This window comes from Caretta caretta, chromosome 2 (genome assembly GCF_965140235.1).
Source record: "Caretta caretta isolate rCarCar2 chromosome 2, rCarCar1.hap1, whole genome shotgun sequence".
In the NCBI taxonomy this organism is placed as follows: domain Eukaryota; kingdom Metazoa; phylum Chordata; order Testudines; family Cheloniidae; genus Caretta; species Caretta caretta.
The window spans coordinates 205150086-205177943 of NC_134207.1; the positions used below are offsets into that span (position 1 = coordinate 205150086).

A 27858-nucleotide genomic window follows, 5' to 3' on the forward strand; every position below is an offset into this window, starting at 1 on the left:
CCATATACATTAAAGTAAAATATTTACCAGCTGACTGAATACTTGTAACAGTTACTCCACTCCTCCAAATAAAGTTTTATTTTGGGTATGAAACGATATAGCTTTAATTACATTGACGTGACTGGCATATGTTTAGTTTGAGCCTCTGTCATGTTTTTAAATAGTTTCCAGGCAGCTTGCAGGAATTTCACTCTAGTGACTTTTGTTAAAATTTAATTTAACTAGTTTCCTTTTTTTTTTTTTTTTGTATTTCCTCTTTTTGGAGTTAAAATAGGATAAAGAGGAATTTTTGAACAAAGGTTTAGTGGGAGGAAGGTTGGATTCATACTTTAACAAATGTTGCACTTTAAAATGTTCAGGTTCAGTAGATGCTTGATTATTTAGAAGGTGAATGGAAGGTAATTGTTATATTTCAGTAACTTTCAGAAGCTGCAGTCAGAACTGGGGGATTGTGTTAAGGAACTGTATTAACATGTTGGAAGACAGGGTCCCTTCTCTGAGGAGCTGTCAGCTTTGACGTGTCATAAAAATGGCTATTATGTTGCATGTTACTTCACAGAAAATGCATTGGGACAAATAGGTAAAACTCACAGGGCACTTTGTACTTTAAAATACATAGAACTCTTGTTAATCAAGAAGTTTTTTTCCCCAAGAATCAGACCACACAGGCAAATACTGAAAAAGGATTTATTCACGGGAAGACTGGCAAACAGCTTCAAAGGTGTGGGGTTACAGTGACCAATTATATCTTTCTTTTATCACTTCATTTGCATTTATCTTGTTCTTACAGAGACAAACATTGTTTCAGAGACAGAGAGCGCATTTAACGTGGCAGAGACAGGAACAGAACACACTCATCAAACTGTTTCGATTACATCAATTATTCATGACTAACTTAAGGCAAAGGGGTGGGGTGCGGGTGAGTGTTTACAGATATCTGGAGGGCTGTGAAGGGAGGGTTTGTTCTGTTCTAAGGGCCGAGTTACTGGGTGGACATTTGACCATATAGGTTTATCAAGTGTTTACGGTTGTCAGTGTCCTTGGGCTTCCGGTGTTCCTGCTTGTTAGTTATGTAGGTTTTTGTTTCGGCTGCTAACTGAATTTTAACTCTTGCCTAACACTATTAAACCACTATGTATAATTAGTTTTGGAGTTTTCCGGTGTCAAGATGGTGATCCTATCAAAGTCAGCTAAATGGTTAAAACACCCTACTTAAGATAGATTGAAACAGACAAGGGAGCTCCCACTGCACCAGCCAGTGATGAAGGGAAGCAGTGGAAGAGCTCTCCTTAAGCTTCTGCAAAAGAGAAGGGAGGGCATGGAGCTTGAAGAGTTATCCTTGGGCTTATTGCCCCACACCCTTTCATCAGTCCTAGCTCATGCAGGAAACATTGGTAATATACACAAATAGGTTTTTGAGCATCATACTAAATATATAGTTCTGCACACGTATTTGAATAGAAGAATGGGATGAGCATTGTAAATCCAGTCTACCACAACAATTTATTTAAGAGACAGGCCAATTAAACATCATAGGATATTTTGAGGGTTTTTAGAAACCCGTTTTCTTTAATTATATTACTAATAATACTTTAGCTCAGGTGTGGGCAAACTGCTGCCCGTGGGTCGCATCTGGCCCATCAGACCATTTAATCCAGCCCTCAGCTCCCGCCAGAGAGCGGGGTCGGGGGTTTGCCCTGCTCTGTTGCTTCAGCCTGGGAGTGGCGTCGAGGGCTTTTCCCGCTCCACACGGCTCCCAGGAAGCAGCTGGCATGATCTCCCCCCGCTGGCTCATATGTAGTACATGGAGGTGTGGTCAGGCGCTGCCCCCGCAGCTCCTATTGGTTGCGGTTCCTGGCCAATGGGAGCTGCAGGGCTGGTGCGTGCAGATGGGGCAGCGCGCTGAGCCGCCTGGCTGCTCCTAGAAGCTGGAGTGGGGACATGCTTCCAGGAGCCGCTCGTGGTAAGCGCTGCCTGGAGTCTGCACCCCTGAGCCCCCACCGCGCCCTGCCACAGCCCTGATCCCTCTCCCACCCTATGAACCCCTCATCCACAGCCCTACCCCAGAGCCCGTTCCCCCAGCTGGAGCCCTCACACCCCTCCCATACCTGATCCCCCTCCTGCCCTCCGAACACCTCGGTCCCAGCCTGGAGCCCACACCCACTCCCATACCCCAACCCGGAGCCCCCTCCTGCACCCTGAACTTCTTTTCTGATACCACTCTGGAGCCCTCACCCCCTCCTACACCTCTACCCCCAATTTCGTGAGCGTTCATGGCTTGCCATACAATTTCCATATGCCGATGTGGCCTTCAGGCCAAAAAGTTTGCCCACCCCTGCTTTAGATAATTAAGGGATTTTTAATAATGAAATTTATTTTAAACTACTTATTCTACAACGGATCCTCGCTAGAGCGCACATCGCTAGAATGCAGATTCACATCTAGTACAGTCTTGGTGAAGGATCCCAAATTTAAATATTTAAATTGGGATCCTTGGTAACACGGCCCCTGCTATAATGCGGTCCCTGTGTTAATGCAGCACCGCACATGGATCCCGAACCCCGCGTTCTAGTGAGGGTCCAGTGTATTTCCTTTTCATTTTGGTTGGACAGCAAAGGTAAACTAATCAGTTTCACTTTCATGTCCTGACAGACTGTCATAATTATAGCCCTACCAAATTCAGGATCCATTTTGGTCAATTTCTCAGTCATAGGATTTTAAAATAGTTTCACGGTTTCAGGTGTTTACATCTGAAATTTCATGGTGTTATAGCCATGGGGGTCCTGACCCAAAAGGGGTTCATTGCGGTCACAAAGCTATTGTAGGAGAAGTCACAGGATTGGCACCAGCTCTGAAGGCAGTGCAGAAAAAGGCAGCACAGTTGCGGAGCTTCATGTAGCTGGGGCAGGTTCCCGAAGGTAGGTCTGACCTGGCCCTGGGAGTGGTCCCTGCAGGGGAAGAGGAAGTCCCCCAGCCTGGCCAGGACTAGAAGCCGGAGCTTGGCACAAAGTAGGAGCCACTGGCTGGGGTGCCCCCAGCAACACAGGGGAGATCAGAACCACCTCTTCTACACTAGCCAGATATCACAGGGGAGATCAGATTTCATGGTCCATGATGCATTTTGCGCAACCATGAATTTGGTAGGGCCCTAGTCAGAATATGGCAGTACTTGGATTGTAGTTAGTGCAGGGGATGTTTGTTTATAAATCTTTCTTCCTTGTCATTTAGAAAACTTGTTTTGAAACATTTCGCTTGATCTAGCTTTTTATAGCAATATGCTTTTATAAAACTTAAGTATTGTGCCAGAATTGACCTTAGTGCCATGATATAGAATACCGCACAAAAGTCCTTGCAGAGTCTTTCCTACAAAATGCTGAAAAGATTAATGTAATGTTAATTCCTGTAATCTGCTATGCACAGTTCTAATTGTGCATTAATGAACAACAGTTAGTCTTTCTGTTTTTCATCTAAGCTCATGTTTTAAATGAATTTTTACGGCAGTGCTTAATCCCATTAAAACGCAAAAACATTTAAATGCTTGGATGGATTTAATAATTATTGATAAGATTCAAAATCATGAGTTAGGCTTTAAAATGTGGATTTGGCTTAAAAATCACATTTAAACACACAATTTGGGTTCTTTTTATTTGCCTTCTGTCTTTTGAGCCTTTACAGTTCATATTTTCAACCTTTTCTCCACAACTCTGAAGGCTAGAAACTTTTTTCTTAATAGAACCTAAGATTCTTACTTAGTAACATGACTCCAGGGTCTTTAAGAAAACACAAGTCGTGTTGTAATTGGTGTGTGTTTGTTTTGTTTTTAAAGGGAGTTGACATCACTATAGTTTTTCAGTATACCATCTATGCAGAGTTTTCGCTCCTGTAGCCTAGCTTCTTAGTGAGAAACTAGAGGAACTTGTCCAATTAGCCAGAGTGGGGTAGGGTTCAAACCAGGCTTCCCTACTGGCCATTGTGCATCATCTCCTCCAGAGTGTAAATGCTTCCCAGAGAATGTTCCATTGCTTAGATAATCAAGAGCCAGTTTCCTAGTGGCCCATCTTTGTCCTGTTTTGTCCTGCAATTAAGGTGGGTAGAATTTGACATTAGTTACTTTTTGATGGAATTAGGTGATCATTCAAATTAATGCTTTTTGAATTTCCAGCATATGACCCTCCCTAATAGCATCTGTTAAAAATAGTTTAATTCACTCATTTAAGTTAAAATTCTTACTTTATAGATGGTTTATAAACTTGATGTGTAATGAATGTTGTTCTCCATTTTTTTGTTTCACTTCTCTAACAATAAGCCAGATATGACAGTTCTGTCACATTACTTGTGTTCCTATTTTGAAATGTTATCTTTATTTCAGAATAAATATTTAAACAAGGCAAAGCATAGATTCCTCATTCAGGGTTATGTCAATGCTAGGTTTGAAATTCAGTAGCAGTCAGTTTTCAGTTATCTAAGAGGAGAAACAACAAGAGTAGAAACCTTTCTTTTTCTATTGCCATAACTGCTGGATAAATTCTGGAACTTTCTAAATACATTTTCTCTTTTGGGTGGAGATCAAGCATGAGAGAGTACTTACTTTTAATTTTCCTTTTTTAAAAAAAAAGGCATTTTTAGAATAGATGTCATCTTAGCCATATAACTGTATTATTGCTACTGAACTGCCATAATCCCACATTTGAGTGCATTTGAAGCTAACTACCAAGTAATTTCAGCTACTTTAGGGATTTTTGTGGTGCTGACTTTTATCTTTGAGTAATAAACACTAAAATGTGCCTCCACACCCGCCAGCACTGCAACTCTGAAAGTTTAAAACAATAAAGACAGTACCTTGGGGGATGAGATGAGAAATTGAAATTGCTTTGGGGATTTACTTACGTTTGAAAAGAGAATGTATTTGAAAGCAAGCAAAAAAAAAAGTGTTTTTGGTTTAAAAAAAAAAATTGAAAATGTAGGCCTGTATGCCAGTGTTCATTAATCTGAAATCCATGAGTAAAGTTGCCTTTTGTTGCGTGAGTGGAAAAAACAAGTGCTTCTTTAAAATGGTAAAATGATAGATAATATGGAAACATTAAATTTAATAAACACGTTTTAGTGGCCAGTATAATCAATGTTCTTTCTGCAATCTGCTAGAAATGTTTTGGTACATTCCCCTAGAGGGAAAAACAAAATTTCCACTTGCTTTTAAAGCATGTTTAGGGCTTCACTGAAAAATTCCAAGAATCCAAAAGTAATTTGTTTGTAACTTGTTCCAAAGCTCAACACATTTCAATAAAATGAACCTATCTGCTGTACTGAAGGGGTTTTTGGTTTTGTTATTTTGTTTTTAACTAATTTTGCTACAGCATGCTGTACAGAAGCAGTTTATTAGGTTTTAATTTCCTACAGTTAGCCTTTAACAGTCAACATAATGAGAAAATGATCTTTCACCATTTTCACGGTGGACTCGTGCGCATAAACTAATGCCAGTATTTGCCAGATTTGGGAAATATTCTGTGCTAGCCTTGTGAAAGTCCGTGTTATCTTCTTCAGTTCAGTCCAACTCAGATATCCTCTTTAATTTCTCACATGTGCATTCTAAACTGTGTCTTCAAAAGGATATTAGCCTGAGACTACCCAAAAGCACCTAAGTCCCACTTGCCTCCTGCACTGTCTTTTCTATGTCTGTGAGATCAATTTGCCAATTACATCCACCTCTCGGGCTTTTCTGTCCCTATATGCAGTAAGCAAAAAGCTGGTGAAAGTTTGAATTTCATGTTTTCTGCTGATCTTATTTTTTTCATGTCCAACATCCAAGTTTTGCATTTTCCATTAAATTTGCGACCATGATGAAAATATTACAGCCTGGTTTCATGAGTTACCCTTCAACTTGTCACATAAAACATAGATCACACCTGTTGATACTCATTGTATTAACATTCTCTGAGCTGCTTAGGAAAGCCTCACTTTTACATTCCCCCACAACTTTTCCCCTTCCAAAGAAACGAATGGATTTTGATTTAATTTATGGCCTCATCCTGAGGTGTCCCGAGTACTTGGGAATTGGCATCTTTCAGGATCATGTCCTGAATGACTGTACAGGGCTGTCATAATTGCTAAGTGAGAGCATGTTTGTTACAGACTACGTAAGTGTGATAACTCAGTGATTCTTTGGTTTAATATCTCTGCTTCCTAAAATATAAAATGTTCAGTATTTGGAAGATGGAATCTTATTCTTTAACTTTTTTATGAATCATACAGAATGCTAAAACAGATGTCTTTATTTAAAAAAACCACCCTTTTTCCCCCCTCTTACTACAGGATAATGAAAAGAGGACCCCTTTACATGCTGCTGCCTATCTGGGAGATGCAGAAATTATTGAACTACTTATTTTATCTGGTATGTTCTGTTCATGTTAATGAAAAAAATTCTGTGCACAGATACATTAAATGTACTTTTAGTTTGCATAATTTTATCAGGCTATTTAATGTGCTAAGAATTCAATTGAAATTTGGGGATTTTTGTACTTAAACTTTTGTTTACAGACTCCTTAATTCAAACCACTTTTTTAATAATTTTCAGTTATTATAAAAAGTACCTACCAGTGTTAAACTTTCTCAGTGATGTTTGCTATTTATTAGTAGTTTATGACCAAATTCAGTTGCTTCAAAAGTCTGTACTTAATTGTATTTAAAGCAGTGTACTTAATATCTAAATGTTAGCACATATTTTTTACTATAGTGAATTTAGAAAAATGACTATGTTAACATTGAAAATGGCATTTAAAAGTGCTGATATTTCTTCAGATTAAGAACAACATTATTTTTCTAGTTATCTTTTGCTAACTTATATATACACAAGATTTTTAGGACCTGATAAGAATGAAATAAGAATTTAAAAATCATTTTTCATATTTACTTCTTCACTTGCAATACAGAATGCAATGAGTGAGGCAGTATGTTCTAGTGGTTAAAACACAAGACAGAGAAGACAGATCAGAGTTACTATTCCAGCTCTGTAACTGATTTGCTGTCACCTTGAACAAGTCCTTAATAATCTCTGTGTGTTACACCTCACCATGGTGGTTTTGAGGCTTTATTCATGATTGTAAAGTGCTTTGAGACCCCTCAGTGGAAGAAATTGCAGAATTATAAAATACAGTAGAATCTCTTTAATCTGCACTTCACTAAACATATCTTATCTGCTCAAAAACTTCAGATCTGTTCCCACATCTCAGCTTTAAAAGTAATAGAATTTACTTTAGTGAGGTGTGTTATAGGAGAGTTGGTAGCACTTCCCATTTTAAGATCCTATTTTCTGTTGCTTATAATTTTGCAGAACTTCAATCATTTTGATTGAAAACTTCCATGCTAAATGTCTGCCTGAGGCTGATTTTTTGGGAAACTTTCAGCCAAAATGGTTTAGCTATTTGAGACCAAGATTAGAGAAAAGTATGCCCAAGTTAAAAATTGGTGACTTTTTCTTTGAGAAGCTTGAATGTACCCCAAGCTTGTCCACCCCTGGTTCCTAGTACATTTGTATCTGTCAGGGTTGTGCCTTTTGCCATCCCTGTGAAAAATTTGGCCAAGTTATAAGCCTTTCAGAAACCAGAGTTCACACATGCTCAGCAGAGACTTGGTAGAGCTTCGCAGTTCCCTGAAGATTCCATCCAAAATGGGTATGTTCCAGCCCAGGGCTGCCAGAGCTCAGTAGGACTTTCCTTGCAATTTCAGTTTCCAGCTGCTCGGGGCCATGCCAGGTCCAGGCACCAGAACTGAGAGCAGCCAGCCTATTTCTCAGCTCTCTGTGCTCTCCTGCTGAGTGCAAGTAGCATGAAGAAGGAAGCTGCATTATTTGAATGCAAAAGGAAAAAGAACCTGACCTGGAGGGCTGGATATGGGGAGTAGATTGGGACAGGGAGCCTGGTGCCAGGGTCTATCTCAGACTGGCTTGATAAGGAGATTTGTACTGGGAGACGGTGGGAAACGGAGGTGGGTGGGTGGGGAGCAGACTGAGAGCCAGTGGATGGAGGGAAGACTGAGACTGGATAAGGAGGTGAAAGGGACAACTGGGACTGGCTGGGAAAAGAGCTGAGGGAGTGACATGGGACATCAAGATTAGATGGAGAGCTCTGAGAAGGAGATGGAAACTGGGGGGCGATGGGGCTACAATTGGAGACCAGAGGGAAGACAAATCAGAGAAGGAGGTGAGGGGGAACTGGGAATGGCTAGGTAAGGAAATTGGTAGTAGGATAAAATGCCTGAGTGGAGAATAGGACTTGGATGAGGAGACAGTTGAGAGAGAGACAGAACTGAGGCAGGGACAGGTTGGAGGGGATGAGCAGAAGGGGTCAGTCTTGTGGGAATGGGCAGAAAAGTCTGGGTCCTCTAGTACCCGTTGCCCTCCAGAGCCTGGCCTGGAGCCCAAGGTTCCTGAGTCTCGCCATTCCTCTGCTGTCAGCAAATATCTGTGAAACTCTTGGTAAAGTATCTTATCTGACTCTAATGTTGGTCCATGTAGAGGATGACAATTTACTATTGTTATCAGTTACTCTGCTAAAGTTACTTCCAACCTTGCTAATGATCCATGTGGGTGTCAATATGATGACACATGATGGATTTTCTATTTTTTTCAGTTTGCTTTTTTTAAAACCCAGCAAATTACATGCACAAATTATGGTAAAAGAACATTATTAGGCTTGCAAAGTGAAGCACTTGAAAGATAGGAAATGTGTAGGCAACCTTAATTCTGGCATCTGTAATTTGGCCCTATTGTGCATCTGCATTATGATTCAGCCTTTAATTACATGCCACATACTGTTCTTTCCCACTGGACCTGTGCTTCCTTCGGTGCCCAGGATGGACCTGCTCTGAGGATTGACCAGGGTGGTGTAGTGAAGGATACTGTAGTCTATAGAATGCCTTTTTTTTGCAGAAGTTGGAAGGTTTAATAGTGAATGAGGCAGGGGATTGCAGGAAGAGATAGGAGGGTCTGGTTAAGGCAGTTGAATGCTGTCCTGGGGAAATTAAGCCTATCTCTGTGTCTGTGTGATGATACGGAAGTTGCTTAAAAATCTAACCTTTTCACAAGAGGTCAGTAATTCCTCATTTCATGGGTGTCTGTCTTAAGAACCTGCAGTTTGACTTGCAGAAATGCTGAGGACTCTCAGCTGCAACTGAAATCACTGCGTGCTATACAGTATAATAAGACTCTGAAAAACCATGTTGTAGGTGTGTCAAATTGGGCACCCAAAATCAGTGGATACTTTAGACCTTAATATGTCTGTGCCTCAGTTCTCAGTCTGTAAAACAAGGATTATTAACTTCCGCTGTATGGGGGTATTGTGAAAATACATTAATGTTTGTGAAACTCTCACATAATGTAATGATGAGCGCCATAGAAAAGCCCATGAGGAAAGTATTAATTCTGTCTTCAGAGCATGGTTTGAGTAGTGTGCAGTAAATAAGGCCTAGAGTGGTAGATTCAACAGTGAGGAGAAAACAAAATATTGAATAGCTGCTCGTTAAGTGAGCGGTGTCTATTCTGAATGAAGGAGTCCTGTGGAAAAAATACTATGTGATGTAATTAAAGACTGTATAATAATGCATATGCACAAGGGGGCTGAATAAAGATTCTATACACAACCTTAATTCTTTCATTTTCTAACTTTTGAGTCCTTTACTTTGTAACCTTTATATTTATTACACATCAATAAATACTCTGTAGTACATTTTGAAGTTCTATAAATTAAAAACCAATCTACAATTATCATACTATATGAACAAATTAAATTGCAAGGAATTTTCCTTGCTTTGCTATTGTTTCTCTTCAAGCCTGGTCTAAAGCCCATTTAAATCAATGGGAGTCTTTCCACTGATATCAGTGGGCATTGGATCAGATCCTTACTTGTTGGTTTCCCAATCCTGCCATCAGTTAAAGCATACATGTAACTACATAGAAGTAGTTTTATTAAGTTCAGTGGGACTATACGCTTCCGTAACTGTTTTTTGGATTGAAGCCTAACCCATAACATTTTTTAATTAAATGAGTTTTCTAGTTCTTAGTGTAAATTATATAGGCTACACTGTCACATTATGTGTTAGATGCTGCAAAAGTATGGTATTATTAAATTCCTTTACTTCCTTCCCACCCACCCCCCAAAAAAACAACCAAAAACAAGCGCACCACATACACCACAAAAACACTAAAATGTCTTAAAAAAAAAAAAATCCTTGGCGTGAAAAAACTTTTTTAGAAAACAGTTGGTTTTGGAAAGTGTGATTTTTTTTTTCCCTCACTTGTTGGTATAATTTGAGATTTTTTTCTGTGCCAGATTTCTCGAAGTGTAAGTATGTTACAAGACCCATATTGTTCATTCTCAGTGCATAACTGAGACTTCATGCTCAAAGTTTCATGCTTTTAGCATTAATATACATGTCTTGAGCATTCTGCATTTGGGTGTTGAACACTAGGACACTTGTTCTGAGTAAACCTCTGCCTGCAATCTTTGTTGCTGCTGCGGCTTGTCTTGGTTTCCAAGCCTGTAGGACAGGAGGGGCCTGAAACTGACAAAGTCGGATACAAATTTCCGGCAGAGGAAGGATATTCCTCCCATGACTTCCAGCTCATTTCCTTTTCCTTTTGAAACAATACCTCTCAGAACTCTTGAAAGTAAGCTAGTCCCTGAAGGATTCACCCACTTTGTCATCAGATAAACTGCCTACCTGCTGATGAACATGTCATAATCATCAGTTTTTTTTTAGACCAAATAGAATTTAACTAACATCTCTAGCAAACATCTGTAAATTTGCAGAGGGGCTGGGTAGGTGAAACAGCAACAAAACATTAAAGGCACTTGGTGGTTTCATCACATTACAACCAAGAATGTCAGGCGTTGGACCAACCAGCGTCCAGTGTCTTCCCAACTGACTCAACACTGCACCGCGTGCCAGAGTCCATACCAGCCTGCCTGCTTTATGTATTTGCTCCAACAAAAGCTGGTTGGAGAAGACCTCGCAGACGCTGGAGGGATGTCAGGGCTTCCAACTTCATACGTTTCAGCCTTAACATAGATTAGGTTAGAACACTGGTGGGAGACAGGGCTCCCTGGAAATGGGTGATTGGAAGTATCCACTGTATTCTCCATGAAAAGGAGAGTTAATGAATGGGTAGGTGAAGAGATCTATTATGAATAATCTTAATAAGAATTCATTGAGAATCTTCTGCATATTCCCACTCATGGGCTACACTGGCTGGTGCAACTTAAAGTCATAGAACTTAAAGTTGGAAGGGATCACCAAATCAGACAGTGGAACCTTCTTGTGGCATTGAAGTGCTTGCATGCCCTTCTGACTGCTCCCCTCAGAGTTCCTGAATATTCTGAGAGATGAGGCTGTAAAAGCGTGCATGGTGCCCTCTGTTGTCTCAGTTCCTAGCAACCTCACCAGCAAATGGACACAAACTTCTCTGGATCCCTCAGATCTGGCGCCTTCTCTTAAAAAATTTTTAGTGCCTTACATAGTATTTTACTCTTGGTGTAGTTGGTATAATTAGGAAAATAATAGTTTGTTTAGGCTAGTTCTTCTTAGGTTTGGTTTTGTCTCAGTTTCATGGTGGATTCAAAGGCAAAGAGACATGGTTTTAAGAGCTGTGAATCATGTCAGATGGTCTTTTCAACATCAGACACGAATGTCAGCTGCTTAGCATGTCTTGATGAGGGCTACTGTCCTTTGAGGTGTCCGAGGTTTCTGTCTGCATTATGTTCATTCTGAGAGCATGTGGTCCAAGAGCTCTCCTGATATAAGAAGCTTTGGCAGCGAAGCCACTGAGCTCTCATACCTCTAAGGGATCCAAGCACAAGTTCAGAATAAGAATACTACGATGAAAGCTCCAGTTTGTGCTCTAGGATAGAGTTCCATGATTGCATCAGTCAGTTTCCAAGATCAGATCCAACACTAAAAGCCCCAAAGGATCTGTTGGCCAAGTTCTGAGAAAAGCCATTGGATCAGTCTGCTTCAGTTCTGGAAAAGAAGGCAAAGAACTAAAAGGTTCCTGCTAGCAGTGCCAAGTCCCAGTGAGGAAATTAATCTGATCAGTCAGTATCAGGTCCTGAACCAAATGCTAGGAGTGCTGACCGTATCTAAATGATCCAAGATAGACCTGGAACCAGCAACAATTTCTTCATCGCTAATTTATGCAGCTGCATCAGTTTCACTGTTAGCCGAAGTAAGTCACAAGGATCCCGTGATGTATCTGTAAGGCTTGATATCTAAAGGAGGAAAGACACAACCTCTCTCAAATTATCCTTCTCTGATCTTACTCCTGGAAAATGAAAGAGGTTGAATGAAGTGTTTGTTTTCCTGAGAGACTTCTGTACCTCTGTCCAAAACACCTTCAAGCCCAGCCAGAAAAGTGGTCTGTCTTTCACTATGTTGCATTTGTCAGGTTCTGTGGTTTCTTGGTAGCAGGTCCAAAGTCAGATCTGCAGTCCAGAAATGAACAGGATTGGGCTAAATTTCCAGAGGTCCTTCCTAGATTTCACCCTCTCAAAAGAGAGTATCCCGGATACGGAGCATGTAGACCTGTTTATCCTCCAGAGTATTGCAGCAACCTGCAAATTCCACCATAGGTGGTTTGGCCATATTGGCAGCCATCTAAACCCTGTAGAGAGACTTCATAGCATCATTCGCATCGGAACTCCCTTCTCTTTTGAGGTGAGGAAAAAGCTTGCCCATCAAATCGGAGCTTCACGTTCTCCCACCATTGTGCCTGACCCTCTGTTGGAGGAAAATGGGGAGCCTGTGCTCAGATGGAATACCAGTAATTAGAGCCAAATGTAGAAACTGGTTTTTCACCACATGAAAATGTTGGAGTAGCTTCAGCTTCCTCTCTCTCTGAGGAATCTTTACAGTTTCACAAGCTTGCAGACAGGATGGCAATGACTTTGGAACTCCCATCTGTAATACTGGAGGAAATCTATCCATTATTTGGCATTCTGGTTGCCCCATTGGAGGTTAATCTTCTAATATTAGATTGACTACTGCAGGCTGGAGTAGTCAGTGCAGTTGGTAAGGAAGTTCTCTTGCTTCACTTGGGAAAAGAGTAACAGATTATGAGGCAATGATGTTGCAGTATCGTTATCACTTATCGGAAAAGATTCCTGCGTTTGCTTCTGGAAAATCAGTTAGTCAATGTAAATTGACTAACATGTTAATAACTGAAGGTCGGACGATAACGAACAGTGTCCTCAACATCAAAAGAAGCTCTCAAATCCATGAGCTAGGGTGGTAGCATCTACTGCTTTGCTTAAGAGTCATATGGTCTTTTTCTTTCCCTCCAGAAACTGTGTTGAAGATTGGAAGATATTCCTTTGGAAGGAAATTTAGTTATTTAGTAATAAGATGAAATATTGGACACATGGTCTGTGGCATGCTCTTTAGGTGCCTTTCCACCTGTGAGGAGGACGACCTCTGATCCTATACTCTAGTACCATAGACCATTTATCCACCATCATCTTTTGTCTTTATTCTCAGGGATGTCACTTTCAGCAGCAGCAACAACCCAGACCTGTGCAAATGCACCAGAAGAAAATCTTAAAACCATGAATGAAGTGAAAACAGCCTTCAGTTTCAACTAGGTAAAAATGGCAGGCCCCAAATTTGACACCAGGACCCGGATCTTCAAATTATCCTGCATTGACCCTATCTTTGAGAACAGACAATTTTGCCTTGTCAACGAATGGAAGTCCATAACATCAGACAAAAGGATTCTGGAGATAAACTGAGTTGTAGTAACATCTTCTGTTGAGACCCTACCTTTACCAAACCCCTCTCCCTTCTGTGTTCAGGGGTCCCTCTCATGAGAGCATGTTAAGATTAGGGATTTAATCCTTGTTATAAGTGGGAGCAATAAAGAAGGTTCCAAGGGAATTTAGAGATCAGGGCTTATACTCCAGATGTTTCTTCATACCAAAGAAAGGAGGAAGGTTTTATCTGATATGAAATCTAAGGAAGGTTAGGGTCTTCATTAGGAAAGTCTGCTTCTGCATTTTGGCACTAGCATGTTTCATAATCTCCTTTTCCACCCTGCATGAACGGTCCATAAAGAAAGTGGTGATAGGTGACATCTTCGGCCTACGGTGGTTTCCAGACATTGATCTGTTGATCAATCACTAGATATATGAAGTGTCTCCAGTTCTGCTCGAGAACAGGCAGGGACAGTCTGTCCATATCAGAAGTTTTTTTTTTATTCCTGAACTGGCAGAAGGATCTGGCCGTACGCTGCTCCCTCCCAATCCTCCCATTAATTTAGAAGGTGATCAGAAAGAGAAGACTGGATGGGGACAGAATAATCTTAGTGATTTCCAGCATGGCTAAGGCAACGATGACCTGCAGACCTCTTGCAACTTCTTAAGAAGTCCACGGGCTTTTTCCAGTGTTCACAGATTTGCTGTCCCAACAAGAATGCAGGATTTACTGCTTTGACCTTCTGTCAGCTGCAGCCGTTTATAGGACTTGAGTGGGCCTTGGAAAAATCTTGCTCTTTAGAGGTTCAACAGTTATTACTCAACTCCCAGATAACAGTTGACTAGAAAATGCTTTGACCTCAAGTGGACTGATTTGTTAAGTGGATGGATGACAAACCTGACACCAACTCAGTGTCTTCTGGAACATTTACTCCAATTAAGTTTCATGCGATCATGCAATACAGTACACATCTGTTTGGCCGAAATCTAAACGCTGTAAAGATAGTTACCCAGATCTTCAGGCATTTTTTAGTTTCTGAAGTTTTTGCAGAATGGCTTTGAGTAAGTCTCATGGTAATATTTTTGAAAATATATGTTCCTGTTATAGCAGACATATTTTATATTTGCTGTATAAACAAGTCTGAGATCTGGGTGAAATATAGCCTTTTAATTTAAAAAACAATTAACAGAGGGAGGACATTTCAGAACTTCTGAGAATAATCTTGAATAAGTCATGAGAGTCAGCCAAGGCACCTGATAACTGAAGAAAAGTCATTGTGCCTACATTTTGAGAAGGAGGAAGAACAATGGAACTATTAGCCCTGTGTGCACAGTTAGCCTTTTTTGCAGGAAAAAATCTGTCACACAGGCTACTTATTCACTGGCAACTGGAACTTTCATAATGTATTGCGTTAATCCCTCCATCCTTGCTTGTCTTTTTAGAGTTCCTCTCTGGGCAGACAGTTCTAAATTAAGTTCTATGGGTTCTGTGCACCTCCTTTTAAAAACATGGGGCCAGATCAGCTATGGGGTAACTCACTTAATGGAGTTACACCTAGTTACATCAGCATTACATTTGGCTCCAAGTGTCAAAATAGACTAATGCAAACTTTTAAGCATTACGCATATGGCCACTGGCTGTGCAGACTAATTTTATTAAAGATTCCAGGACTAAAGAGATCAGTGTACTATTCCTTCAATATGAAACTTCGCAGATGACATATTCTGAGAACTCTGTGTATGTGTGACCAGTATTAAAATGTGGCTCTTCTCAAAACAATGACTGTAAAAATAGTCTAGTTGGGTTTATATTTGTCTCAACTTTTTCAAGTAAAAAATAGCTTTCTAACTGCCAGTCCAGTAAATTCAACTTTGCTAAGATTCTTTTCTGGTTTGTGCACCGCCTTTAACAAAGATTCTGAAGGCCAAACAAATACTGGTCTCAGTTATGCCTGTTCAGTGAATTTAACAGGTGTAACTGTGGGCAAATTTGCTTCAAGGGAGGAACCTGATTGGCAGTTCTGATCAGGGTACCCTGGATAGAATACTAGGGTGGAATTCAGCTCGTTCCACCACTGGAGTGTAGTCTTGCAGTGTCAACAGGAACAAAAGCAGTATAAAATTGTCAATAGACTAAATAGATATGACTGAATGCACATAGGGAACAGCTCTGTTCAGTATAAAAGTGCCATTTTTATGTTGTCTATCTTCAGTATAGGACCATATTTTAAGTCCAAGCTAATGTGATAGGCCCAGGCCAGTTGGGTACAGCAGAGTAGCAGAAGGCAGACATACTGGCCACTGGATTAAGTTTTCTGTTCCCTGACTGACCAGAGCAGGGGCTCATCCAGGCTAATGAGAATACCTGACTCCAATTAACCTGCAAAGAGTCAGGTGAGGCCATTAAGCTAATGTGACCACCTGACTCTAATTAAGGCCCCTCTGATGATATAAAAGGGCTCACTCCAGTCAGGCAGAGAGGAGCCAGGGAGCCAAAGTGCAGCTGAAGGGCTGGTTAATGAAGACACTCTCAAGTCATTGGTAAGGGAGCCCTAAGGTAAGGGTGAAGAAGGGAGAAGCAGGAGAGCTGTGTGGAAGTGGCCCAGGGAAATGTAGCAACTCTGGCAGTGAAAGGTTGGCTGCCAACAGCTGCTACCGTTAGGGTCCCTGGGCCGGAACCTGGAGTAGAGGGCGGGCCCGGGTTCCCCCCAAACCACCACTCCTGGGAAACACCTCCTGGGAGGGGAAAACAGGCCTCTGTCCTGACAGAGGCCTAAACTGTTCTGGCATGAGGCCGCAGGAGCAACAGAGACTGGGAATTCTCTCACCAACCTCCATTGCTGGCTTATGATGAAACGGGCTCAGTAGGCTGTGTCCCTTGCCCTAGAGAGAGAAGGGCTACGTGGAGGGTTGCAGTGAGCCTCTGAAGCTAGCATAAACCGCCTGGAAGCGCGGGACCCATGGGGACAAGGTCGGAGCTCTGCCACACGAAGAAAGTGGCTGTTTGGGCCCTGTATCCCATGCAAGGTCTTTAATCCTTTGGCCTGAAACTCTTTTAGTGCTGTATTATTATATATATTGTATTATAATTAGTGTTATATCAGTGGTATTTAGATTGAAGAAATTTTATCATGTATATAAAAACAGGTTAAATAAATGCATTGATGTTCAATAAAGCAGATGCTGATGGCTTCCTTAGTTTATTAGTGATAAAGGGAATAAAATAATACATTCTCTCAGCATTTATTACTAGTAGTACCAGCCAGTTATTTAAGTACACTTTGTAGAAGAGTTGGCCCATCTCCAGTAAGAACTATAACAAAGGATGGATTAGCATCCATGTAACTAATAAAACATAATGGGAAGTGGTTTGTGCTGCATTTTGCCTTCAGTATGCAAACTGAGGCATGATGCACAGCCAAGCCCATTCAGAGTTTGAAGAAATGAGTTTGGTAACACATACCATGAAATGCGGTATTATAGTAGTAGTATAATCAACTAGCTTCAGTGAGAATTTCATTTAAGAGCTGGCAGTTGCCTATATGAAAAGGCAATCTTATCTATTCTTCCTTATACAAGTCAATCTGATATTTAGGTCCCCTTCTGAGAAACAGGCTTTGATATTCTTTTGTCAGAGTATCTACAACATTTTTTGTATTGTTTACTTGAAAGGAACAGCTATCTGGCCTGTATCTAATTGGCATTACATTTCTCGTTTTCCCTTTGTCATGTGAAAAAATGTAGCTGTTTTCCCCCACTACATCAGAACTGTTTTTCATAGTGCCCTGTTGCTTTAAGCAATACTTAACAGGAATTCTTTAGATGTTTGTTCTTTGGACAAAAACAACGAGGAGTCCTTGTGGTATCTTAGAGACTAATTTATTTGGGCGTAAGCGTTCGTGGGCTAGAACCCACTTCATCAGATGCATGGAGTGGAAAATACAGGAGCAGATATAAGTACATGAAAAGATGTGAATTGCCTTACTAAATGTGAGGTTAGTCTAATGAGACAATTCAATTGACAGCAGGATACCAAGGGAGGAAAAATAACTTTTGAAGTGGTAATGAGAGTGGCCCATTTCAGACAGTTGACAAGAAGGTGTGAGTAACAGTAGGGGGAAATTAGTATTGGGGAAATTAGGCTTAGGTGAAGTGAAGTGAAACAGATTGACAGAGCCAGAAGGGTACCCAGAAGTCACCAGAAGGCAGGCCCAACAAAGAAAGTAGCAACGCCACTAGCCATCACTTACAGCCCCAACTAAAACCTCTCCAGCGCATCATCAAGGATCTATAACCTATCCTGAGGGACGATCCATCACTCTCACAGATCTTGGGGGACAGGCCAGTCCTCACTTACAGACAGCCCCCCAACCTGAAGCAAATACTCACCAGCAACTACACACCACACAACAAAAACACCAACCCAGGAACCAAACCCTGCAACAAACCGTGGTGCCAACTCTGTCCTGAGTGCCAAATCCCGGTGCCAACTGATCTATTCAAGGGACACCATCATAGGACCTTAACCACATCAGCCACACCATCAGGGACTTGTTCACCTGCACATCTACCAATGTGATATATGCCATCATGTGCTAGCAATGCCCCTCTGCCAAGTACATTGGCCAAACCGGACCGTGTCTATGCAAAAGAATAAATGGACACAAATCTGACATCGGGAATCATAACGTTCAAAAACCAGTAGGAGAACACTTCACTTCAATCTCCCTGGTCACTCAATAACAGACCTAAAAGTGGCAATTCTTCCAAAAAAAAAAAAAAAACCTTCCAAAACAGACTCCAATGTGAAACTGCAGAACTGGAATTAATTTGCAAACTGGACACCAGGCCTGAATAAAGACTGGGAGTGGTTGGGTCATTTTACAACCTAAACCTAATTTCACCAATACTAATTTTCCCCTACTGGTACTCACTCACACCTTCTTGTCAACTGTCTGAAATGGGCCACTCTCATTACCACTTCAAAAGTTATTTTTCCTCCCTTGGTATCCTGCTGTCAATTGAATTGTCTCGTTAGACTAACCTTGCACTTGGTAAGGCAATTCACATCTTTTCATGTATTTATACCTGCTCCTGTATTTTCCACTCCATGCATCTGATGAAGTGGGTTCTAGCCCATGAAAGCTTATGCCCAAATAAATTTTATTCTCTAAGGTGCCACAAGGACTCCTCGTTTTTGCTGATACAGACTAACACAGCTACCACTCTGAAACCTGTCTTTGGACAGTATAGCATCCACTTCAGACATAAAGGGCACCTACAAATGTATTTTTTCTCTCAAATCTGGTTTGCTGTCAAGTGGAGGACATTTTTTGTAGAATATCTGTTTGAAATGGCCTCTAAATTTTCTCTTAATATATAATCCACGTTCTCCTCTGTTGTGATCTCAGGCTTTTTTAGGTATAGAATATACAGACTCTAACCCTTAAATTATGAAAACCTGAAATGATGAGTTTGTGAAACTGTCAAAGTTGTATTGTTGTTCAGACAGAGTAGTCACTTTAGATTGTGACCTTTGAACAGAAGAAACAGAATAGCAAAAATACCTCATTGTTATCAGGCGAACTGCACTATTAACATCTCCTGGTCCCTCTGATGCACTTCCTCTAGGCTTCAAGCCAGCACCCCTTTCTTGTGTATTTCACTCTCACTCACATAGGGTGCTGTGTGGTAGTCACTTGTGTCTCAGTCTTGACCATTTTAGGTCTGACTTCGGCTCAGAACCTGTATTTCTACTTCCTCTGGGGCAATGACTGTGGTAATTAATGACCAAAGAGCTTCCTTAAAGCAAAGCATCATTTATTTAAAACCATTTCAGAAAAAATATATCTCAAAAACAGTAAAACATACTGTAAGCATATCTAGTTCTTCTTTAAGACTTACCATTCCCTGGGTCTGAGAGGCCTGACTCCTCCACAGAGCATTTTCTCTGCCAGCCTGTCTGCCTATACTTGCTCACAAATAAACCCTGGCCCCCTTTTCAACCTCTCAGAGGTCTTCTAACTGTTCAGTCTTCATTTGATCTCTAGTTCCTAGCCTAGTTTTACAGTGTGTTGGAGACAAGATACAGGATCTTTGAAGCTAACATCTGGTCCCCATTGTCTTCTTAGTGTGTAACTAGGTATTCTTATCTGAGAAGCTATTTTGTTGCCTTCCTGTATAATTCACATTGAATTCAAACATTATAGGCATATAGTAAACATCCACGAACATGTTGGATCAGTGTATTCACACAGGAAAGGCTTATAACCCAATACAGAATAACTTTGCCTCACTGGGAGGGGACATGTTAACAGTTTTGAAGTACATAAAAGGTTGTTACGAGGAGGAAGGAGGAAAAATTGTTAACCTCTGAGGATAGGACAAGAATCAATGGGCTTAAATTGCAGCCAGGGCGGTTTAGGTTGGACATCAGGAAAAACTTCCTAACTGTCAGAGTGGCTAAGCACTGGAATAAATTGCCTAGGGAGGTTGTGGAATCTCCATCATTGGGGATTTTTAAGAGCAGGTTGGACAAACACCTGTCTGGGATGGTATAGATAATAGTTAGTTGCCCCTTGAGTGCAGGGGACTGGACTAGATGATCTCTCGAGGTCCCTTCCAGTTCTGTGATTCAATGTAGTCCAGCTGACGGGTGGCAAAGGCATGAATAATTGAGGTCAGGTCTTTGTTCAACAGGTATAAGTATATTTAGTATTTGTGGCGGGGGGGACGATGCAAGGCTGCACTTTAAAAGCTAGATCAGGCACCTGCTTTGAGGCAAACAACTCTGAAGTACTCGAGGCCAAGAATGGTTCCAGCATGCAGAAATATAGTGAGAGGCCTAAGGAGAGCTGAGGTTCTCCAGTCTTCAGAGAGCTTTGTGTAATGCTTCCAAAGACAAAAGATTCCAATACATCCATTAAAAACTTTTAATCTGAGTGATTCAACCAGCTCTAAAATGAAGACAAGACAAAAGAACGTAGATTAACTATCCCCAGGTACTAAGAATGCATCAAGTTATTGAGTTAGATGAGGAATTCAGCACTCCAAGATAAGCTAGGCAATTTTGTGTTGTACTCATTACTTATTACATTTATAATCGTCTCTGTGTGTTCTGTTCTCTTTTTAGTAGCTGCTCATTGTTTCCTGTCTTATACTTAGATTTTAAGCTTTTGAGGGCAGGGACCATCTCTTCATGTGTTTACAGTGCCTAGCATAATGAGGTCCTGGGCCCTGAAGAAGGCCTGTAGGTGCTGCCACAATGATTAATGATAACAAATAGAGACTGTAGAAGAACAAATGACAAGACAGTGATGCTGTCAACAGAGTATTACACCAAGTACTAAAGGAATATCAGCGCTTATGAGGCTAATGACCCACAGTGCATTGAAATCAGCCTCCATGACTGAAGCCATAGAGGCACCAACAACTTGGACAATTTCAGCTATGCAGCTAAAATCATCAAAGAAAACTAGTTCTATAAGGAACCACTCCAGAATCCCAAGCAAACCATGGGAATGAGGAGAAATCAGTCAAAGGATGTAGAAATGTTAGAAAGTATTCTGTTTTCAAACTGAAGCAAAAGTCTGTAGCTTCATTGAACTCTGAAACTGCATGACTAAATAACTGCATTTCCAACTGACAGTGCTTTATAGCTAAGCATGGACAGAAAGGAATGGCAGTGGCCTAAGACACCATGGCAGTTGATATGAGAATAAGATTGGGCTGCCCATGTCTCCAAAGCACTTGAACTCTTTAAGAGCTAGGGGAGTTCTGGCCTATCTCATGCATTGAGCTGAGATCCAAGGATCCAGTCAATGGTAACTCAGTTTTTTTCGTTGTCCTTACACTAAAGGGCAAAGTTTTTCAACTCCAGTTTGGTGGACCAGTTACTTTGACTGCTGATGGAAAAGGGTCATGTTCTTAGTGCAGGCAGGGCTAAAATCTGTCCCATTTTCTCTTCAATCTGTATTTCTTTCCTTCTTTCATTTTTCCTTCCATTTTCTTGCTTCCATTTTTTTTTTAAATTCCCTGTGTTCATTTACTCTGCTGTCTTTCTTTTGCTGTTTGGAGAGTCAGTAGTCCACTGTGCATGGAATTGCTGGAGGGGGAAAATTACTAACAGGATAGTAGGTCTTCTGTATTTTAGGCTCTTGCTTGTATCTTACTGTCTGCCAGTCACAATGAGAGGCCCGGGCAGGGGTTGGAGAGCAACTGGAAGTATGACAGGTATGCTTATGGCTGGTAGGATGCAGACAATTTGTGGTCTTAATTATTGTTCAGTCTCAAATCTTCCTTTTTTGGGAGACAATTACTGGGAAGGCTGTTGTAAGACAATTCCAGCAACATTTGGAGTCCTCAGATGTATTTGACTTTAGCTCTGGGTATAGAATAGTATGGAGACTGTTAGTCTGGGCTGATGGTGTTTGGGTGATTTCATGGTGATAGACAAAAGTAAGATTTACTTGCTGATTCTTTAGATGTGTTAAAATTTCTCCCTCTCGAGGGGGAAAAAAAATCTTTCTAAATACCACCCATTCTCTTGCACAAGGTTTTCAAGAATTATTTTAATGGATGAATCTGTTCTATATAGGTTTTTATACCACACTTATGCCCATAGCATGTGAGTACCTCCCAGTAGTGTGTTAAGCAATGTGACTTCACATCTGTCATGTGGTGTTTGTTCTCTCCTCCTCTTCCCAGTTGGAGAAATTTGTTCAGTGGAGTGCCATGTTTTGTAGGGTTTTTTATTTCTTAAATATCTGTTGCTATATGTTTTATATTAGAGAAGGCATGGTCAAAGAAATGAGTGCAAAGTGGTGAGGTTTGTGATGGTCCCTGGTTCTGGGGGGAGTTCATTGCAGTTTTGAACCACCCCGGAGAAGGTTCTGTCTCCCATCTGGTCAAGCTTTACTCTAAAGGTTGAGAGTTCCATTGTGACAGAGGAGCAAAGTTGTTGACCATGGGTTTTGTCCTGCAGCCTTAGACAGTCTTTTAGGTATCCAGGGGTTCAGGCCATGGGAGCATTTCGAAATTAAGGAACGAGACCTTGAACTTGATTCAGAATTCTATGGCAAATGAGTATAGGTTTTGATGTGCTCACGGTAGTCTGTGTTGCTAAGAAGGTAAGCTACTAGTTGGAGTTGCCTAAATGCTAAAGGTTTCATGCTCAGGTATATCTCTTTGCTGTAGTCCAGCTGACAGGTGGCAAAGGCATGAATAATTGAGGTCAGGTCTTTGTCCAACAGGATGGGATGGAGTCTCCCAGCCAATCAGAGATGGTAGAAGGTATTACTTGCTGGCATTGCAATGTGACAGCTCAGCATCAATGAGGAATCAAGGAGTACTCCTAGACTACGGACTGAGTTTGACCAATTGTGGAAGTGAACCTTCACTCAAAGGAGACTAAATTGTGGCTGCAAACTCTTCAAAATACTTTCCTCGGACCACCAGCATCACCTCTGTGTTGCTGAGCTTCAGCCAGCTGTTCGTCATCTATGAGTTGATCTCATCCAAGCACTGGGCCATCTGGATTGTAGTGGTGTGGTCATGTGTGATGAAGGATCGGTAGAGCTGTGTTATCTGCATGTTGCTGGCACTGGAATCCGTGTCATCTGACAAGTTCACCTAGTGATTGTATGAGAGGACCGGAGAGTGAATTGATCCTTGTAGAACTCCACAAGTGAGAGTTCTAGCAGTGGAAGTGCAATTTTCCATCTCTACTCTTTGGGTGCGTACTTCCAGGGAAGGACTCAAACCATTTTAGCACATTATTTGGGATTCCTGCCACACTTCTCAGGCGAGACAGCCGTATCTCATGGTTAACAGTGGATGTCTGTCCTCTATCTATTGATAGGAGGGGATCATTCATCAGTGCCAGTTCTATGTCTTGGCCTGAAACTAGGTTGTGCTGGATCTAGAATGTTACCATCAGTAAGATGAGTTCGTAGCTGGCTTGGTGCTAGCTTCTCTGAGTTTGCTCAGGAATGGGAGGTTTGACTGTGGATGTTAGAAGATAGCTGTCCAGGGTGGTTTTCTTCAGTGTTGGTTGGACTATTGCATAGCTGTGACCGTTCCCTCTCAACGCCTTCACCCTCCCCACAACATCACCACAGATTACTGGTTCTGTGGATGAAGGGAAAGCAGTGGATGTATTGTATCTTGACTTTAGCAAAGCTTTTGACACGGTCTCCCACAGTATTCTTGTCAGCAAGTTAAAGTAGCATGGGCTGGATGAATGCACTATAAGGTGGGTAGAAAGTTGGCTAGATTGTCGGGCTCAACGGGTAGTGATCAATGGCTCCATGTCTAGTTGGCAGCCGGTGTCAAGTGGAGTGCCCCAGGGGTCGGTCCTGGGGCCAGTTTTGTTCAATATCTTCATAAATGATCTGGAGGATGTTGTGGATTGCACTCTCAGCAAATTTGCGGATGATACTAAACTGGGAGGAGTGGTAGATACGCTGGAGGGCAGGGATAGGATACAGAGGGACCTGGACAAATTGGAGGATTGGGCCAAAAGAAATCTGATGAAGTTCAATAAGGATAAGTGCAGGGTCCTGCACTTAGGACGGAAGAACCCAATGCACAGCTACAGACTAGGGACCGAATGGCTAGGCGTCAGTTCTGCGGAAAAGGACCTAGGGGTGACAGTGGACAAGAAGCTGGATATGAGTCAGCAGTGTGCCCTTGTTGCCAAGAAGACCAGTGGCATTTTGGGATGTATAAGTAGGGGCATAGCGAGCAGATCGAGGGACGAGATCATCCCCCTCTATTCGACATTGGTGAGGCCTCATCTAGAGTACTGTGTCCAGTTTTGGGCCCCACACTACAAGAAGGATGTGGATAAATTGGAGAGAGTCCAGCGAAGGGCAACAAAAATGATTAGGGGTCTGGAAACACATGAGTTATGAGGAGAGGCTGAGGGAACTGGGATTGTTTAGTCTGCGGAAGAGAAGAATGAGGGGGGATTTGATAGCTGCTTTCAACTACCTGAGAGGTAGTTCCAGAGAGGATGGTTCTAGACTATTCTCAGTGGTGGAAGAGGACAGGACAAGGAGTAATGGTCTCAAGTTGCAGTGTGGGAGGTTTAGGTTGGATATTAGGAAAAACTTTTTCACTAGGAGGGTGGTGAAACACTGGAATGCGTTGCCTAGGGAGGTGGTGGAATCTCCTTCCTTAGAAGTTTTTAAGGTCAGGCTTGTCAAAGCCCTGGCTGGGATGATTTAATTGGGGATGGGTCCTGCTTTTGAGGAGGGGGTTGGACTAGATGACCTCCTGAGGTCCCTTCCAACCCTGATATTCTATGATTCTATGATCACCCCTCTCTCTTCAGACACATATCACTGTTTGAAGGAAGCCATTATAAAACAAATTAGAAATCCCTTGCAGGGTGATGTTTTACCCCACTACAAACCTTTCATGCTTGTGCATTCTTTGGCACGCGTGATGTAAAACAAATGAATTATTTTCTAGGATTAGTTGTGTTTAACTCTGAGCACCAAGTATTTCGTATTAAAGTAGTCTAGTTTGCTGATTTTCTATGATAACAGAAGTACAGTTTATTAATTAGGTTAGCTGGTCTTTACTGAACTGTCTTCCAGTTGTAAATATATTGTTTTTGCAGTACAGCATATTGCACAAAACAATTTTGCAATTAGAAATATTGCTATATCAGGAAACAGGAAAACACATTGTTAAAAAATACATTCAGGAAATATATTACTCAAAGGAGTTCGTGTTCACTTAATGGAGGAAACTGACAGCAGAGACTGTTCATAAGCCCATGTAGAAAATAGTGTGAATTGTATTTTCAGTTGTTTCCATAGTCGTTAATGAGTAGTGGGGTTGGGGGCTTAAGCAAATGAATGCAGTTATAAATAAATAGAAAAGTTAAATTTAAGAAATCCACTGCTGGTTGTTTTAATAAGTGATTGATTTCTAGGCTGCTCTGCGATAGTGGTTTGTTTAAGCCAACTGTCTAATACTATGCAAGTTTAAAATTAAAATTCATGTGCACTAAAAGAGTATGGTGCACACTGTAGCTGATTTTTTTTAATGAGGCACATGATTTACATGTCTGTTTATCAGAAAGCAGTGTTGGTCTTTAAATTGTTGAAAGAAGAGATATTACATATCAACAAGGTGTAATTTTCTCCTGAGTTGGCCAATCATTGTTATACTAGATTATTGGGTCCCAATTATCCTTTCCCCAAACATCAATTTCTCAATAAATGGCTTGCCTTTCTTGATAATTTAAGAGGTGTACACTCATCTTAGTATATAGAGATGTATCATTAACATTTGGATTCCAGAGCTGGTCAAAAAAATTATCAAAACACTTTTTGGCAAAAAAATGGTTGAGTTAAATGGAAATTTTCATAAAAAATTCAGTTTATAAGTGAAGATCCTTTGATAAAAGCAAACTTTTTATTTCATTGAAACTGTTGATGGAGGAGGGAATGATTTCCAAATTTACTCTAGTAGATTATAACTATCATTTTGTTTTACTTTTTAAAAACCAAGGGTCAAGCCCAAAATGGGCCTTAAAAAAAGAAAGAGAGAGAGAGAGAGCGCGCGGATTTAGGGCTTTCTAGGGTGTGGGTTTTTTCTTTTTTAAAGGAACTAAGATTTTTTGAACAAGCTTTCGCAGCCTGCTATAATAAATATCCTTTTGTGTGTATGTGAACAAGTTTAGAAACAAGGAAGGGGCACTGACATCTCCATATTAGCTGTATTACTCATCATTTTCAAAGTCAGAAGAGTTCTTCCTTTTCAGTCGATCAAATTCTTGGTTCCCCCAGGTGTAAACAACATAGGCCACCACAAAAGGAGGAGCTTCCCTGGTATTGCTTAGCTGATAGGGAATAGGCTCTCTGGCTGAGGAGGCAGGATCATTGCAAATCCAGCTGCTGAAGAGAAGTAGTTGTCGGGCAGGAGTAAGCAGCTTCAAATATTGCTCTTCTTTCCCTCATGCACTCCAGTTCCCAAGGGGGACAGCGAGCACTACCCCTATCTGTCGACAGCAGGGAAGCAGACAAATCTGCCCAACTACAAAGGGGTATGAAGGAATGGGGATCATGAATCTTCTTCCCCTCATCTGCTCTCAGAATACCGTTAAGTTGTGTGTGTTGTGGGTGCTTGGCTTTGTGTTGCATGAAGACAAGGATACCCAGTGCTTCTTTTTTTTTTCCTGCCACAGCAGCCCTTTGAAGTACTATTGGGAAAATAGATTTCACTAGTGTAGATAACTGATTAAATACACTTCACTATTCGTGAACAAGAAATTACAGAATTCCATCTGTGCATCAAAGGGCGAATCCTATAACCCAAAGCCCATGGAAAAAAGTATTTTTCTGAGCATCCTCCTGCATTAACTAGTCTAGCATATAATGTTGTAGTAACTTTGTACAGTAATTTGTCTATTGAAACACTTAGATTTTGTATGAATACACTGTCAGTTAATTTTATTTATTTTTTGTTACAGGAGCTAGAGTTAATGCCAAAGACAGCAAGTGGTTGACTCCCTTACACAGAGCTGTTGCATCATGTAGTGAGGTATGAAATAAACACGTTTTTTCTTTTCTTTTCTTTTTTTTAAAGATGAGTTTATGTAAAATAAAATACAGCATCTCAGACAACCTTCTATTTCTTATTCAGTTTTCTTAGAGTGAAACTACTGAAAATGCTTAGAGAGCCCAGGATGTTTGCAACAGATTTTTTAAAATTTAACAGGAAAAAAAAAGGGGGAGGGCATAACTTCATAATTCCAATTGTAGAATAGAGAGAGGTTCTGAACAGGAAAAAAAAATTGCAAAAATAACATGCTCTTAGAAATGTTAATTAAAAGAATCTAGAATAAGTACAGGTAGTTTGTTTTTATTATTTTAATACAAAAGGAAACCAGAAATTCTTGTACATGGAAATAATAAATCATGAATGCCATTCCCATGACAGAGAATATTTCTGAATTCAGAACATAAAGTCCTTGATTCCTTTCGGATGAGATAACCAAAGTGGTTCAGTATAAGGGAAAAATACTCTAGAAACTAAATAGGGTTTGTTTTCACCTATACAGCACAATTTTGTTTTGTTTTTTTTTCATTTTTTAATAGGCAAGCATTTC

The 27858-nt window shown here is 40.9% G+C and overlaps 1 protein-coding gene across 3 annotated transcripts in view; it reads left to right on the plus strand.

Annotated features, from left to right (window-relative positions):
* The window catches only part of ANKRD28 (ankyrin repeat domain 28), a 229716-nt gene that overhangs the window by 110876 nt on the left and 90982 nt on the right, over nt 1-27858 (plus strand). For all 3 annotated transcript variants that reach the window (XM_048838497.2, XM_048838499.2, XM_048838495.2), the window contains 2 exons: nt 6310-6388; nt 27220-27290. In XM_048838497.2, coding sequence (XP_048694454.1) covers nt 6310-6388; nt 27220-27290 — 150 coding nt within the window. The remainder of the gene's footprint in view (nt 1-6309; nt 6389-27219; nt 27291-27858) is intronic.